The sequence below is a fragment of the Sinocyclocheilus grahami genome, unplaced genomic scaffold (genome assembly GCF_001515645.1).
Source record: "Sinocyclocheilus grahami isolate Dianchi unplaced genomic scaffold, SAMN03320097.WGS_v1.1 scaffold36.1, whole genome shotgun sequence".
Lineage (NCBI taxonomy): Eukaryota > Metazoa > Chordata > Actinopteri > Cypriniformes > Cyprinidae > Sinocyclocheilus > Sinocyclocheilus grahami.
The window spans coordinates 2546878-2565789 of NW_015505215.1; the positions used below are offsets into that span (position 1 = coordinate 2546878).

The window sequence follows — 18912 nt, forward strand, 5'->3', positions numbered from 1 at the left end:
AAATATATTTTTATATATATATATATATATATATATATATATATATATATATATATATATATACACCTATATATATATATTTATACATATGTGAAATAATATTAACCTTTATTTTTTTTATTTACATAGTTTCCCCCTCACCCTCTGTGGTGGTTTAGAAGAATACGGACTCAGGCGGATAGTGAACAGCTGGGAGAAAACAGGAATTTACCCCAATCTGGTCCTGCCCAGACGCTGGTTAGTGCCTAAAGCCCATTCAGCATTGGGCAGCTTTGCATTAAACAGTGTTGCTTCTGCATGACTGGGTGCCAATGCCTGCCTCTCTCTGCCCCTCGTGGCCTTGACCCATCCTCACCCCAAGCAGCCACCCACACTGGGAAAGCACAGCCCCTGATTAACACCCTACCTGACTCTCGGAGGAGCTCCCATCATCCCCCAGGAGCTCGTTCCGCACCTCATCACTGTAGGCAATACGTGACCTTTTCTGCAATGGGAAGGGGTTGAGAGAGAGGGAAAAACAAGAGGGGCAAGGGGAGAAAGAGAGAAAAAACAAGCATTAGTTCACTTGACTTGAAAAATCCCACATTTCTAAAGCACGAGAGCCCCCTGTTGGATCAGCAAATGAAACAAAAATACTTACACTAGGTGATATACTGAAGCAAGTGAGCAAGTGTGTGTGTGCGTGTGTGTTATGGAAAGAGAGAAAGTGTGCTTGCGTGTATGTGTAATATAGTGTGGCTTGAGTGAACCGGAGCCCTTGGATACAATAGCAAAAGCCCCCCTTTCACTTAAATAAATAAAAAGTGTAGAATGGTGGACCGTAGAACAAGACAGAGGCAGGGAGCGTCTTAGGAAAGTATCAGTTGTCAGAGGGAGATGTGTTCTGGGGGCTGTCACTGCTGTCAGTCCTGTTCTCTGGCAGACCCTGTGATAATACCAAGCCAGGGAGCTAGACAGAGAATAATTCATCACCCAGGTCGACGCGATTGGCGTGCCATCAGATTTGGGCTCGTTCCTCTGTCTCTCCTCTGCTACGCAGTTGGGAAAAAGAATGCCGTGTCCAAAAAAGAAAACACACACACACACACACACACCCAACACTTCAGAGCGTGCCACCTCCGATTCAGTGAGCGCAGAAGCCGAGTATGGCATGTTTACAAACACACCCGACCTCTTCAAATACCCTCCAAACTAAACACACACTGGTGGTGCGGAGGAAAAAAAAAACACACTGAGATAACGTTTACCAAGAGCCCTTTGCTTCCCTCTGTTCGCTCTTCCTGCAGGCTGGCAGTGTTCGGGAGGATGAGAGCAGGGAAAGGTGCAGGCGAGCCACGGGAAAACTAAACAGCAAAATAACTGCTATCCAAGAACTGCATTTTGTGATGCAATGCTGTGTCACAATTGCTTGCAGAGGATGCAGTCAAATCCAGGAGGATAGGACATGAAAATATGTTAAAAATAAAAAGTAGAGTTTGTTCAGAGAGTTTTATCAGAGTCTACAATTTATGATCAATTTAACATCTAAAAATGTGTAGCAATGAATTTGCACCATGCTAAATGTTTAGAAATATATCTATCTATCTATCTATATGTGAAGTTTATAGTTTTAAAATCTCTGTTTAAAAGTATTTAAATAACACGCACATATATTTATATGAATTTATATATAAATATGCATACATGTATATAAAAAAATTATATATATATATATAATGTAATATAATTAATATAATAATATAATCCTATAATGTGTGCATTTTCAAAATACATTTGAACAGAACATTCAAAGCTTTCAACTTCTTGCCGATAAATGAAGAAAAACATAGAAATTCTAACAACTTGCTTTCTTTTTATATCCTTATACTTATGTGAAATAATACTAACAATCTTTTTTAACATCATTTCTCCACACTCGGTGTTTAAGGAACTTTGAAAGCAGCAGTTTATTTATTGATTTATTTTTGAGTGGGGGGGGGGCATCTTTAGTAGAGTAAGTAGTAATGAATTTGCACTATTCAACATTTTTTAAACTGAATGTAGCATTCATAATATTTTGATCACAAACAAAAGTAGTTAATATAAAGCGCAAATGCAGGAATTGAGATTTCTAAAAAGGAGACTGACAGATCATTCGGTTTTAAAATATATGTGTGTCATATCTCGTGTCATTTCATATTTAACATTATATTCATGGTTTATATTTGTCTCCACATTATTTCACAAACGAGCACCACAAACAAAGCGCATCTTCTGACAAAAAAAAAACACACACACACACACACACACCCACCCACCCACATGCTCCATCTTAGTCGAGTTACACCTTAAAGAACAGCAGAGGAACTTTGGGGAATGTCGGCATGTTCATAATTGAAAACGGAAGCCTTGGAGATGCCTTCATTTGAATGCACACACTGTCGTCTTCAAACCCTATTTTTGTTTCATTCTTCTTCTTCTTCTTCTAAATAGCTGTTTGTTGTAGCTGAGAGCATCAACCACTTTCACGATGTAACCTTTGAGTGCATCTTGCACAAAAAGAATGGCAAATGCAGCCTTAAGTCTTCGAAGGGGAAAACTAGTCATAGAAACAAAGCGATACTCCTCTCCCAGCCCGTTTACACCATTTTGCAACTCCCCCTGCAGTAAAACAACCCTCACACTGATTATTCTCCCTTCATCTGCTGCTACAGCACAGCAGCTGGGCAATATTGACTGCTTAACCCTAGAAAATACTTTGATTGGTACTTTGCATTAGATCGGAGCCGAGTTATAGTTTATTAGAATTATTTATTTTCCTACTTACTTATCTCCTATTTGCCATGCATTAATAAAGTGGTGCTATTTATTTAGATCATTGGGGTATTGCATATTTAATCACGACCCAGAATGACCTAAAATCAATTGGAATGATATGAAAGTTTTAAAAAATACTAAGTTCTCGCTTTTCAAAAAATACAAAAAGAAGAAATAATCAATGGATTTTAAAGTTCCTACATATTGCATAGTTCATCTGGAGCACTCAAATATAAAACCTGCACTAAAACATAAAAACCCAGAGAGAAGGCTTTGTAATTGTAAGAATGAAAATACCTTATTGCAACAGAAAAAAAAGTGAAATCTTTTTTTAATCTGTTTGAAAGGTCTTTCTCTTGTCACTTGCTTTAATCTTGGGTGAGAATTTGCTTCTATTCCCAGAAGCATAGGGAGAAAGTACAAAGAACCGTCTTAACTTTATGCAAAGTGGTCTGACTGCCTTTTAAAACACATGTCTCATCAAACCAGAAAGGAGGGTTTTTGTGTCCTGTCAAAAATGTGTGTTGTATGTCTGTTGACGTGATGTACAATGCAAAAAATAAAATAAAAATAAATAAATAAAACTGTTCAACCAAATCATAATAGCATATGCATTGTGCAGGCTAAATATTTATATCAGCTAGAAAAATTACCTTATATCGTCCGTGTACTGAAAATCATATGAACAAAACTGCAGCAGATATAGAAAAACAATTAAAAACATCTTATTTAAAACATCCAAAAAAACCTATGTGGTTTCAGTTGTAACAATATTATTAATTAAAAGGATTAAAACCATTATAAGAAAAAAAAACCTAAACTTTAGTTCTAAGGGCATGGAAAAATATATAAAAATGTTAGAAATAATTACCACAAAAATGTCTTATTATAAATCAACTGCTATCTCTTATTGTTCATCATTATAATTGCATTATTATAATTTTTTTCAACACACTGCACACTGACAGCAAACGGCAACACAAGGACACAAATAATAATGAAACCTGAACTGCAGCAAAAGTAAACAGTTCATTAGATAGGCATTAAAAGGCATAAAAATTCCCAGGGGCAGAGTTTAATGAGAGGCCCTGAAGTGACACTGCCAAAGCTTTTTCCTCCACTTTTCCACTCGGAAACCACACGGCTGGTGGCAAACCGTGAAGAGTAATTAATGATATTTAATTTATAAAGTGTGTTTCATTAAGTATTTCTCACCAGTGGGAAAATGTCTGGCCAGTTCTGATTTCGAGTTAATGGGACTTTAGTCAAAAACAATGTGGCTGCCTCAAATTGCCATTTAACCTTTTCTTTCTGCAGCTAATAATCTGCTGAAAATGTTTAAGGGGAATTCACAAGGGGGGGGGGTAAGCAAAAAATAATAATATTCACATCATATTGCTGATTGGTGGAACAAAAAAAAATCTAGAAAGCAAATGAGAAAAAGACTATGGCTAACAATGAATGGCATTAAATATAAAAAAAATGTGATTGTTATTAGGGCATTGTGTGCATGCATCTTGTGTGTTTTGTAATGTTAAGCTGTGTTTAGCAACAGTGGACAAAGCATCATGTGTTTTTTTTTCTGAGTGCATCTGGTCTAGAGTAAAGTGCTGTAGTGGTTGAAGAAAGCAAAGACCTTTTCAAGCAGGCTCCAGTATCACAACAGTCTTAAATAATGCATCTCATCCTAGCAGGGGTCTAACACCATCCGCAAGCAGAAAGAATACTACTCACACATGCACAGGAAGCTTTACATCCACCCGCACACACATAATGCTGCTTTTCTCTTTTAACATCTAGAAAATAAATTGTAGGAGGTTGTGCACTTGGTTGTGTTTTTTTTTGTGTGTGCTTGATACAATATCAGATAAAGGCACAAAGTAATGATGGTCGAAGGAGGGTCTTTGTGTGATTTGTTCTTTAGTCTTTGGTAATAGATGGACAGATGTGTTTGGTTTAGTGCGCGTTGGTGTGACATTTACGTTAGTCACTTGCGGTAAAAATCGCAGGAGCTGTACACAGCACATGGACTGATATCAGCATGGTGTCTCTCAACACACAGGTTACTGGTGTGTGCCTTTAATTCACGAAGCATTGTGTACTAAAAAAACAAAGCATGAAGAAAAAAACATCAGGAACAAATGGAGGCCACAGAGATTAAAATTGCATGAATATGCAATTGTGATATATCAATGTAGAGTTGAATATTGCTCTTTGTCCTTAAATAATTTTTTTTATATATATTTATAATATTTTTATAAAAAACACAATTCTGATATAACTTTAATAATTATATCATATTAGTGAAAATAATTAAATGACAAATTGCTGTGGCTAAGTTCTATCAACAATTGTTGTAGATTTCCATATTAAAATGATTTTATTAATATTATAAAAGTAATTTTTATAAATATATATTCGTTTTATATTTCCAATTTATTCCAATTTTTAAAAATTACAATTTAATTTAAATGCTATTTTATGTTATCCTGAATGCAGTAATGGAACAGTTTTCATTATCGTTTTATAATTAAAGTAATATGTTTTCATAAATAATCTAATAGGTCCAAATATTACAAAAAAAAAAAATATATATATATATATAATAAAACAAAAGTTATGAAAATTACTGTCCATAAAATAAAGATAAAACTCTGTAATTATTAAGAAACATCATACATAAAATTATATAAAAAAATAAAAAAAAAAGAAGGTTGAGGAGTACATTTTTTTTAAAATGCTATGTTATGTTATCCTGAATGCAGTAAGGGAACTTATCGTTTTATCGTTTTATAATTAAAGTAATATGTTTTCATAAATAATCTAATAGGTCCAAATATTACAAAAAAAAAATATATATATATATATAATAAAACAAAAGTTATGAAAATTACTGTCCATAAAATAAAGATAAAACTCTGTAATTATTAAGAAACATCATACATAAAATTATATAAAAAAATAAAAAAAAAAGAAGGTTGAGGAGTACATTTTTTTTAATAATAAAAAAAAGTGTCAGAAAAAAGTTTCTAAATAATATAACTAAACAATCCAGCCATGGATATTTCTGTCAATGTCATGTTCGAAACACAAAGTGCAGTCAATAAACCTAACGACTCTGCCCACATACAGAGAGCGAGGGAAAAACGATTGCAAGCGAACTCCCAACAAAAGAGCACATTCAAGCAGCTTTGATTGAAGAAACGGCATATACTTCTTGAAGGCCGGGGAGTCGCTGTGAATGGTTATTTCTTTAAGGCATAAGCGCCGATTAAACCCAATATTAAAATATGGAAGCAGTTCTAATGAAAAATCAAAGCCCGTTTCTCTGGCTGCCGAGCTTTTTCTCACATTAATGCTGGGTTGGGAGCGGGGCCGGTGCGGGCACTGCTAGAGCAGACCCCGGCTAGGCAAGAGTGGAGAAATCAATAGAGAAAAGCCGGTGGGGAGGGAGACTGCCGGAGCTGGCAGGGCCGGGCCGGCTCCCATCACAGCACTCTCCTCTGGCGTGCAGTGGGGAATGAAACGGGCCTCCCTGGGTCAGCACCAGAGAAAAGGTGAGATTAGAGGAAATGGAGGAGGGATTTCTGAGGCACAAGATACCTGGCGAGCCAGGGACCAATCGCCCATTAGCCTGTGGCTACCTACATATGGTTCACTGAACCCTGCACAGAAAATAACTTCTTTTTTTTTCTTGTCTTTCTTCACCTCCCCACATCTGTCTTCCTCTCTCCATCTAACTCACTCCTTCTGGAAAAAAACAAAAAGAAAAGATTTGTTTGTTTTTTTCTTCTGACCTAAGTTCATCCCATATTTAGTATCTGATGTCTGTTCTGAGTGTTTCATCTAAGAACACTCCGATGCAACCAGTCATAAAGAAAGCCGAGCTTATATGCTATTATTGTGTCGAATACACACGGGAATGAATTGCTACACGCTGAATAACGCCTCGCTCGGTCTCTCCCTCTCCTTCTCGCAACGCGACTATTGTCTGGGATGAATGTTCATGTCATTAGCATAAAAATACCCAAACACACACTGCAGCTTAACCACATCATTAATTCTACACATGCAGGTATATTTGTCACTGCCCTATGTGCACCAAATTCAAATGGAGATTTAAACAAAGGCCTCATCCACAGTCGCAATGAAGTGCGGTCCTGTGAAATCAACTGCAACCATTCATCACAATAGAGCTCAAGACGGAAGTTCAAGACAAGATATTTATCCCGTGGCCTCTGCTAATCCTTTCTGTATATATCTCTGTCGGAAAGGAGATGATCTCTAAACTCATTTACACATTATTTTTGTTTGTGCATGTGTGGTGATGAATAAATATATTCTAATTATAAAAATGACTAGTTTAACAAAGTAAAAATATTATAATTATGTAATCGATTCATTTAATTAAAAAATTACAAATATATATTGAGCTGTTACTATGCTTAATTCATTTCACATACTTGATTTAATATAGAATCAAATTAAAACTAAATGACACCGAATAAAAAGGCATATTTAAAATAAAAAGATAAATAAAAGTACAATAATATAAAAAATGAACTTTTTCAAATAACATTAATAGAAATAAAAATAAATCTTCTAACAGCAGAAAAAATTTCCCCTGCATTACGTAGAAAGAAATTCATTTAAAATGCATATATCAAAATATTATAAACTTGGACAACAATCTAAAATTATTTAATCAAATATTTAAATTCAACGAAAAAGCACAGACTTAAAAAATGGTTTGCTACCTAGACCTACTCTGTCTGTTAGCTCTTTATGTTTTAAAAAGTGTGATGTGACATTACAAGATAAATAAAAGTACAATAATATAAAAAATGAACTTTTTCAAATAACATTAATAGAAATAAAAATAAATCTTCTAACAGCAGAAAAAATTTCCCCTGCATTACGTAGAAAGAAATTCATTTAAAATTCATATATCAAAATATTATAAACTTGGACAACAATCTAAAATTATTTAATCAAATATTTAAATTAGACGAAAAAGCACAGACTTAAAAAAATGGTTTGCTACCTAGACCTACTCTGTCTGTTAGCTCTTTATGTTTTAAAAAGTGTGATGTGACATTAAATTTCAGATTTGCCTATTTGCCTAATTTTAATCAATGACAAAAAGCACATTTCCACCCCAGGCTTTCACCATCATTTTAAATCCAGCCAAAATCCTCCCAGAAAAAACAAAATAACTCTCGTCCTCATTACTGAGAAAAACTCTTAATCTCAATAATTTACAGATTTCATACGCACTGTAAATATATCACTCCATTAAGGGGGAGGACCAGTTGATGTCTATGGAGTCTGAGACGTCAAAGTTTTCCCTCTCTCCTTTTTTTGGGGCGTGCATTTTAAAAGAGGGGAGAAAAAACAAGCCAGTGATTCATAATACATTTCATAAATACTTCATGATTTTTCATACTTAAGATGGTCTGGCAAATCAAAAATTTTGTGTCACCCTTTTTCGTCCCTCATGTCGGTTCATCATTTTCCGGGGGTGTCACATGTCACTTTCACTTTACAGCAGCGATAGGAACAGGCCGAGAGAGGAGACAGCTCCGCTGTGTCTGATTATCCAGCCACTCTCAAACAGACACACACACACACACACACACACACACAAACATGGAAGTGTTTGTCTTGAATTGAAAAGCTCTACCTGATCTGTGTCACGGATAACTATGAAGACAAATAGGAGATTATCCATTAAAATAAATAACCAATACACCACCAAAAACATAGCACAATTACCAATAAATTATGTAAGCAAAATATTACTACTTTTATGACGATTCATAGCTAAATTCTACCAACAAATGTTGCAGATTACCACAGAAAATTATTTTATAAATATTTTTTATAAAAATATTTTTTTATAAATAAATAATAATTTTATATTTCTAATTTATTAATCTAATTAATATAATTCCATCATCATCATCGTTTTATAATTAAAATATATATATTTTTATCTATATATTCCATAAATTATCTAATACGTCCAAATATTACGCTATAAAATAAGACGTTCAAATACACTATTGCTGTTTTTTGTTTTCTAGTTTGAGAAGAAAAAACTCCACTTCTTATAAAGTACACTAGCTCTTCATTGCCAGCCACGGAGGCTTGATTTTCTCCTTCGAGTGACACAGTCCTTCACCTCATCATCGTCCCATCACTGCGATTAGAGCACGCGCCACAGCGCTGATCTCTGCAAAGCCACACAATCCCATCTCAGAGTACCAACCAATCCGCAAGACGCCCCACGTAAAACAACTCCATAATAAAAGACGTGTTCAAAAGATCGATTTAGTCCCTTCTTAAATCGGTACCATCTCAGAAAAAGAATCCCATCAATCTGTGAGATTTCCATAATAAACACAGGTTTGTAATCCGTGAGTGATTGGACTTGGCTTGCTAAACTCAAAGGACACAACTCCTAATCTGCATTACCTTCTTAGCACCATGAAACAATCAGACAACAATCAAAGAGTTTTTCCGAGTGCACATTCGGCTCTAATTTAAGGCGATTAAAAGTGTCGAACATCCAGGTCAAGTATGTCTGTCATGCTTCTCTTTTGTGGAAGCTGCTGTAATAGATGACTTGGTTGGTATCACAAGAACTCTAAGAAACAAGTTTTCAGTTTTGATTCTGAAAGAGTCAAAGCGCTTATTTGGAGAGCATGTTGTGTGTGTAAAACTTGATATAGCACACGAAAGGCTGCAACAAGTCTGCAGATGAGAAGAGCTTGACGATTAAAAGTTAACTTGGGGAAGTGCAACAAAGTTTTATTGAAGTCATTGGATTTCATCAAGATGATTGACAAACCTGTGTTCAGTTCACTTATCCGACAAACCCCTGAAGGGATTTAACAAACTCCAACAATGTTTTATAGAATCTGTGACCTGGACCTTGACCAGTAATTTCATAATGTACAACTATCAGTTGACAAATTGTTAAAAGACTTTTTGATAAATGTCACAATTCAAAGGCATGCATTTACCCTTGCGAGACAATTTTAACAAAATAACAAAGATGCCCACAATCTGACATTTTTAACAACTAGGGCAAATTTACCATTGGAAAACTAGGTCACATTGTACAATTTCACATGTAAACTTCTCATATACCTAATATTAGACATATTACTACAACTGCCTTTAATAAATCTGATTAAACTCATGGTCATGTTCTTATGTTATTGGTCATTATAAATAATCCTTAGACCTTACAAAATGGCTCAGTACTGAGGTCAGCCAACTCTGAAAAAAAACTGAAAATGAATTCTTATTACTAAAAAAATATACAGCAAAAATATCTGTCCATGAGGACAGAGCTTCTATTTAACTTAAAGATGTTCTACATAATTCAGTATTTTATCGTGTATTAACCTTAATATTCATTTTCTTTCAAGGTCATTCACACTTTCTTCACAACACCTATAAAAAAAAGCATCTGCTCTGATAAACAATCTTTTGGTGCTTTCCCCCTGCGTGATACGACTCGACTCGGCTCGGCTCAGTACGGCACGGCTCGCGTTTCCACTGCAGTTCAGTACCGCTTTAGAGTGGGTGGGATTATTCACATGTCATTTGAATTGATTCAATGCCAAACAATGATAACAAAATATGTTCACCACTGCAAACATGGCTTGATAAATGCTTTATAGGGTTCTTCAATATCAAATACTAACAGCTAGAGCCAGGAATGCAATTTACTTATTGCTTGCAGGAATTATTCAAGCAATTGTTGCAATTTTGAATAGGGACGTGGAATTGAAAATAAGATAAATTCTCATTATTGTCTCGTGACTGCAAAAAAATTATAAGAGTACATATCATTTATAATCTACAGAACAATCAAGCAAGCTAAACAACATATTTTCTTTGCACAACTCTGGCTTAGGAGTTCAACTATGCTTCAGAAATGACATGATTTCAGATCCACATTTTCTCTATATCTAGCAAATACTCTTGTAAAAACCACAATATAAAATAAAACCTAACAAAATGTTTTAATATACGATTAATGAATCATACATCTGCACCCTACAATGAAAAGCACATCCGTGTCATAAACACAACCTTACTGCTATTAAACTCTGCATTAATATAACCAAAATATTCACAATTCATTCAAACATAAAAATTAAGTCCTAGCAAAATATAAATAGGAAAACGAATAATTATAATTTGCATTTCTTTTTCTGTAATCTCATTTTGCTTAAAAAAAAAATCTAAAATAACTGCACATTCATAAATGATTATGCAAATGTAATACCAGCTGCTAAAAGACTATTAGTCTCTGAAGTCAGTTTATTAAAAGAACAAGGTTCATAAAGAAAAGAAAAGAAAAAAAACTAATGTGCTGAGAGCAAAGCAGAACACTTGAGCAAAAGTCTTTGAGTGTAGAAAGGTGGGAGAGACCTTGGACTCAAACATTCACCCGGACCCCAACCCTTCTGCCTACAAGCTCTACTTGCCCTCCAAATGAGAAAACAAGTACCCCATCACCCAGGATAATCACAGTGTTTAATCTCCAGGTTCCTCAAAGGAAAGAAGTCAAAAAGAGACTGACGGTCTACCTATATCTAAGAAAATGGCTTTGATTAGCAATTGCTTAAAAGCAGTGAAGAGCAAGGATTTCTTCCTGATACCTTGAACAATATTGCCATCTGTCGTTCACAGAGGGAAATGTGTCAGAACCAGGAATCAGGAATGAGTCTGATAATACAGTTTAGCTAGGTTTATGGTCTCTGTATTGATGTAACAAAATCAAAGAGAAAACTACAAAAATTTCAATATTCAAATATATCTAGCTTTGTGTAAACGAGGTACGTTTGTCAATTTAATCCACTAAGACATCTTCCATAATTCCTTTATTCAATATCTCCTGTGGTGATTAAAAGTGGAGGAATGAATTTAGAGATCTTTATTTATTTATAAAATATCAGCACTTAATGTTTAAAATAAAAATGTTTAAAATTAAAAACCGGTTGTGGATCCTGTAAGGTATTATATAAGTAACAGAGTGGACAGATAGGGTTAGGCTTGATATAACAAGGCATAGAAGACAAACTGTTCTTCTCGCTTTAAACAGATATATTTTTTCCCAATTGTATTTATTAAATCACGCTTCCATTTCTTTTCTCTTTTTTTGACCAATCAAAAGCGCAGCTGAAAGGCACTGACTTTTATGTTTGGCTTTCACAGCCCCTGACTGACAAGTAAGCTTTTACTTTTTGTTTTGCGAGAATGTGCTTGTTTTTATATCTTTAGCACTCTCCTTTTTGCTAATATAAGGCCTCCGCAGGGGTTCTCGGATTTAAGACCCTGCGCCCCCATTATCAAAATGAAGCCATCATGAAGCGAGCATACCTTCGGGATGTCCTTCTGATTTCTGCCTACCTTCTCTTGAAAAATGGCAGGGTTAAGAGGTCGGCCGGTCCCCGTCTGCTGCCGAACAGGAGGCTTAGTCTGGCGAGTGGGATGGAGTGAAGACTTCAAACCGCGGGTGAACGGGTGAGTGCGAGGGTAAAGAGAGAGAAGCTCCAGGGAGGCCAGAGGAGGGGAAGGGCAGGACAAGGCCTTGATTTCCCGTGGAAGCACAACAAAGCCTCTGTTTTTTTAGAGAAAGCAGCGATGGCCCTCTCCCTGACACCTCTTAGAAGTGTGCGGGTGTGCTCGCGTTGCGTGGCAGAGAGGATAAGCCATCCACGCTAAAGCATTTGGCACTTCTGAGGAGCCAGCTGAATCTCCCGGCTTCAGGACAAGTTTCTGGGGTTTGCTGTCAATGGCGGCTTCAGGGGGATCTGTTCTTCAAATGCACGTAAACTCAAATCACCAAGGAAAAAAAGGACTTTCAATCAGAATCAGATCTCACTCTAAAAACATCTGTCCATTACTATTATATTTACTATTGTAAAAATGTTCATTCATGTAATATTCTCAATTTCATTGTTATTACTATCATAAAAAGTTTGATCTACTAAACTGAGTTTGGAAAGCACAAAACACTTTTCAAACAAATGACGGACGGCTTAAAATGTTAACAACATCTTGCATATCCACGATTAGTTTGCATAGAAATATATCCAAAAAAAACAAGGTGAAAGGCAAAGGAATGCAAACCATGAATGGTGCACTAAACCAGATCACAGCGGGTGTTAATTGCATGATAATTAAGCACAGCAACAGTCAAGCAGGAGAAGCTAAAGATTAATCATCGGCCAATTAAATGCCCACGGTGAGGAACGTGAGGCCCCTCGGAGAAGAGAGATCTCCACTGTGATCTGAGCTATCAGCACAGCGGCACAACATCAGATCACTGGCAAAAGATCCTTTTCAAAAATCTCCTCATTTATGTCAGCCTTTTTGGAATCGTTGTGGATGCCGTAGCCATCTGGTAATTGATATCAAGAGCACCTTGAGTTAGGTGCAGGTGCCGAGTTTGAAAGCAACGACTTCAGATGAAGAGAATTTGCTGCGTGCTGAGACTTCATATGGTGGCATCAGTGGATTGCAAAAAGAACAAGGCTACAGAGGGACTGAAACACTTTAAAACGGTTTAACACCAATGTGATATATACTATATCTGATATATATTATATCCTTTTCAAAAACACATACATACATGTGATCCTTCCGCATAAATTACATAAATATATATATTTACTTAGTTAACTGATTTATTTTATAAATATATACATATATTTATTTGTGTGTGCATAATACTATATACTATTTATAGTATAAATAAATTATAATTAAATATAGTTATATACTTCACATGGAAGGATAACATTCAATTTGTAATATGTAAATGTTTATATTCATGTGGAAGGATGACAAATGATAAAATTAAAAATCTATTATTATTAAAAATCTATTTTAGTTCATTCATTGTGCCATCTTGCCACATGAACTATATAAATGTATTTAGTCATTTAATTTATTTAATATAATTATTTTAGATCTATCTATCCATCTATATAATATATATATATATATATATATATATAGAATTTTAGTGTATGATTGCACTTGATTAAAGTGGAAGTACAACAAATGATGAATGCGTTTAAAAAAAATAACTTTTTTAAAAATATATACTGAGATATATCAGTATACACAAAAATCTGCGTTATAAACATATATTCATATTATTACTGTAACACATAAGGGTTTACTAGAAATATAGTATATTAGCCTGCTCTCAGAAACTCTTAAAAAACACAAAGGCAAGGCCAACCTCATATTCCAAATATTACAAATTTAAAGTTTGTTTATTGTGTTCAGTTTATCCACTCCTTATCCAATATAACATAACTGTGACCACCTCAGAGAAAACTAAAATATGTGTATTTTAATAGGATTATTACAGTACGGGAGTAAGAAAGACAAACGTGGTGATGTAAAACAAGCAAAGGAAAAATTTGGCTTGAGAGGAAAAGCGCCTTGAGAGGTTTGATGTGTGTGGGGTGGATTCTTCACGGGCAGATAGAGTTATGAATAACTAAACAAGGACTTCGGGCAAAAAAAATACAGGTCTGCTCTCATTGGCCCAAGTGGTAGTTGCAAAAACTACACTCTAAATTAACCACAGTGGAAATTTCAATGACCTTCAGTGATTTTAGAGTTTTAGACCATGTGTGTATATGCGCATGTTTATGAGAAGAAGAAAGTTGCCAATGAAAGCATTCACTCAATACGTGTGTGCTTTGTTTGGTATAAGGACGTTTTTAATACTCACAAACTCTTTCTCAAGTTTCTCCATCTCTTGCTTGTAGCTCTTCAGACGGCTGCTGTACATGCCTCGGCTCTGAATAGGGATCTCTCGAACCTCCAGGTCCATCTGCTCGAGCTAGAAACATCAATTAAATTCAGTGTAAACAATCAAACTATTTCACATACCATTTTGATACAAAAACAATTAAACTGTCTAGCTTGTTTATTGTCAACTGGAGGCAGCGCAGAGGCATCGATTCATGCACCCGGCAAATCAAGTCATGTTAGGAGGTGCCGCTTCATTAAAACCTCAGGCACGGTTGAGCTCTGACAACTACGACATGTGTCCGTGTCACATGTGAGCAAACCGGTGTGCACAAAAGGGCCCCCACTGATTTACACTGTCCAATCAACATGACATGATGGGACAATTTACATGCAACACACATCCCTCCTTTCGGCACCTGCCACAGCGCCTTCCCCCAATAATGGCGTGAAATGTGTCGCACAGTGTCACTTAAAAGCACATTATGTGGATGTGATCACACCGATAGCACCGAGCAGCCTTCAGCCAGATGAAGAGTGTCTCATGTCACTGGTGACATTGCAGGTGTTGTTTATGCAGGGGGGAACTTTTCCAAATTCATTATTTAGAAAACGAGTGAGTGGAAATTACTGATCAAAGACCCACCAACTCTCTGACTTCTTCAAGCTGTTTGTCGACATTTAGAACCAGCTGTGTCTTCTCCTCTGAAAGAGAAAAAGAGGAAACATATTGATCAGTGGATGGAGGAGCTGTGCTTCATGACAACAGCCCGACTCCCCCACAACAACAAGGGAGCAAATAAAAACAAGCCTGTATTTGAAGATATATTTACACATTCTCAACGCACAAAGATCCATATTTGATGTGTCTTATTTTTCCACATGTAAACGCCTTTGTTATTTCGTGAAGGAGTGCAGAGACGCCTCTTGGCAACTCAAAAGAGGAGAGACAATGTCAGCACCACCCAACTCTGCCATTCTGCCACCCACTCAGAACGACTACAATGAGGTTCTATTGGTTTTTGTCTGCTGGTAAGAGCCAGGCCAAAGTATAGAGCATGACTGAATTTCCCTTTCATAATTTGCATCTGCATCACCTCACTAATGTTTATTTGAAAGATGAAATGCATACTGTACATCGTATCTAACTCTCCAAGCATGTTCATGAAGCTTTTTCTAAAAATAAGAGAGGTTGTAATCTTGGGGGTGTGGTTAGGAACCACACGAAATTTCAACATTGATAACAATAAAAAAATGTTACTTGAGCACCAAATCACCATATTTGAATTTTCTGGTATTTCTGACATTGAAGACTGGAGTAACGGCTGCTGAAAATTAAGTTTTGCCATCACAGGAATAAATTACTTGTCAAAATTTATATAAAGATAGAAAACACTTATTTTAAATTGTAATATATAGATTCATTGTTTTTACATGAAACTATAGTCCCTAACTAAATATCTGTTACTACTGTACATCACATCTTTTTAGTACAGATGAAATATTGTCTTGAACAGTTAGCATCAGAGCCAGAACTATTCATTTATAATATGAATTTTGTAATGATAGAAGCACGCTATAAATAAATAACCCTGTGAAAGAACATCAGTACATCTACTGATCAAACAAGACCAGAGAAGCACATCAAACCATGTCAAGCGATAGCACTAATCATGAAGAAAAAAAACATCAAGCGATATCAAACGGGAAGCTGTCAATAAGATGGAAACTAAAGTGAACTTCTGTTTTGCCCTTTGGCTTTCTAATGTCTTTTGGTGGTCATCAATCCATTTTTAAAATCTGTGTGCAACCTCACAGCCCACACAGTGTAAACAGCCAGGGGCGATTCTCTACAAGGTGAGCAAACACTGGGGCCTCTCTATTCACCCCTGGCATAGGGCAGGTTGAAATATATATCTCACTATTGCAGGTGCATGGGGCAGTACCACAAGGTCAGGTGCTCTTTGGGCAAAGCGTTGCACTGAGAAAAGTTCGACTTGTAGATGCATCTTTGCATCTCTGCTCAATTTTTCATTGAGACTGATTGACAGCTCGTTCTCTTTGTGCAAATCCACCTAAAAAAAAACATACACATTTATGTTTAATGGAGCAAGGCCTTGCATTATTTTCAAATTCATGTTTCACAACTACAAGTTTTGCGCTGTTCAACAAAACAAAACATCTTGGAGATTCTCAAGTGAATGAATTTGGTCGATTTGAGCGGGAAAAAATGGCCACGGGCATTATATCCGTCCACTGGTTTTTATCAATGTTTCTACACATGTGACACTGCACAATGCCATGAGAACAATAGCGTAAGCTGCTTTGTTGAAGCCATTGTTGGTCGCAAACAAATTTGTGTACCTAGGAAACAGAAAAAAAAAATTTATAGGCATAATTGAGATTTGAATTCAAGAGCTGAACTCCTCTGGCAACAGTGAGAAAGGTTAGGCCATCACTAATGAGCATGCTTTGCTTATGGCTTTGTTCATATTCAGTGGACTTATTTAAATAGATTTAGCAGCTGGTGGTGGGCCGGTCTGATGACACAATGTTTGTTTCTGCCAAACTCTGAAGAAGCAATTTAAGCTTTAACAATTCACCACATTACACATTCTCATTATTTTCAATATGCTTAAATAATGCAAAGAAAAGCCAATCGCATGCAATTGTTTGACAGTGCTCACCGAACTGAGCACACGCTGCTGTATGATTTTGAATAAGTGATTAATCCCTCTCACCTTTTGTTGACGTACAAAGCACCGAGTGAGTACATCAGGTTATTATGAGACCAGACCTCTGAGGTTTAATACTGACTGAAACATTAAAAGTCACCAGACTGCATGAAAGTAACCTTTCATTGTCTTTCACTGACTTTTACTTCTAATCCAGCAAAGTCAGAACAAGATCTTGAATTCAATTTATGTATTGAATTTTGAACTGAAACTGAACTGCATTTCTGAAGTTCACAATGTGAGCAAAACAAAACGTTATATCAACTTCAAAAGCATCCTAAGGAGAATTTCCAGAGGATAGACCATATCTAGCAATACCACACTTTTGCTTCCCTGAACAGTTCAGAAAGGGCAAACAAGCATACAGAAACACTGAAAACAATAAACTCAAGCAACCACTGACATTTCTCTCGGCCATAAGGCTTGTATCTGACATCTCAGGGATTTCAAACAAATACATTCAGAAATTTTGTCTCTTTAAATTTGTTATGTAAACTCAAATAAATTAACAGCAATAATAATTAAACATTTTCTACAACTTCTAATTTGCTGCTTATTAATAGTTAGTAAGATAGTTGTTAAGTTTAGGTATGGGGTAGGATTAGGGATATAAAATATGGTCATGCAGAATAAGGCATTAATATGTGTTTTACAATTACTAATAAACAGCCAATATGCTAGTAATATGCATGTTGATAAGCAACTAGTTAATAGTGAGAATTGGTCCCTAAACTAAAGCGTTACCCATTTTAAAAAAATCTTACTGACCCCAAACTTTTGAACAATAGTAGGGTATATAGTTCATCTGCTGTGCAAAATACACAGGGATGTATTTCATTCTATTCTTGATTTCAGATGTTTTATTTTCTGCATTCTTTTGTTATCTATTCATACAAACCTCTGCTATCGTCCTACCATTCAGCCAAATAATATCAGACAGAACATAAGAGCATGAAACATATTTCTTATGGGCTTATGGGACACTTATGACTAGAAAGAAAATCCTTTATAAACACAGGTTTGATTATATTTTCTAATAAAGTTATTTTTAGACCCTCTGAGCGTTCTCTCACCTATCCAACATCACACTCATCTCATAGCATCGTCCCCATGGCAACGTATTTGTCTGATTTGAATAATTAAACGCACATAAGTAAAACAACAGTAGCTTTACAGATGTAGAAGTAGACTTATGACAACTTGCAGTCCTAAAGGGTCCCAGCTGGAGCTAATTTTAAATCAATCAGTCCGAGCTTAGCATAGAAATGTTGACATAACTGCTTCTGTGTACATCTATGTGGCACAGTATACAGTGCCTATGTTGACCTAGTAAAGGGGGATACAACAGGGGTCCACAACCTCTAGGGGCTCCATGGCGGTGCTGCAGGGGACCACCTGAATTTTTAGCAGCCATTACTCCAGTCTTCAGTGACACATTATCCTTCAGAAATCATTCTAATATGCATATTTTTTGCTCAATTATTAATTATCATCAGTTTTTAATGGTTATTATTATCAATGTTTAACAGTTTTTGCTAGTTAATATTTTTGAGGAAACTGTGATACATTTGGTCAGGATTCTTCT

The 18912-nt window shown here is 35.8% G+C and overlaps 1 protein-coding gene across 1 annotated transcript in view; it reads right to left on the minus strand.

The window, feature by feature from the left end:
* The window catches only part of LOC107581630 (vesicle transport through interaction with t-SNAREs homolog 1A-like), an 82684-nt gene extending 66083 nt beyond the window's left edge, over nt 1-16601 (minus strand). Inside the window, exons 1-4 of the mRNA XM_016267255.1 lie at nt 16515-16601; nt 15239-15295; nt 14573-14683; nt 407-484 (exon numbers count right to left, since the gene is read on the minus strand). Of these exons, the coding sequence (XP_016122741.1) occupies nt 407-484; nt 14573-14683; nt 15239-15295; nt 16515-16601 (333 nt within the window). The remainder of the gene's footprint in view (nt 1-406; nt 485-14572; nt 14684-15238; nt 15296-16514) is intronic.
* Nucleotides 16602-18912: the final 2311 nt, after the last annotated feature.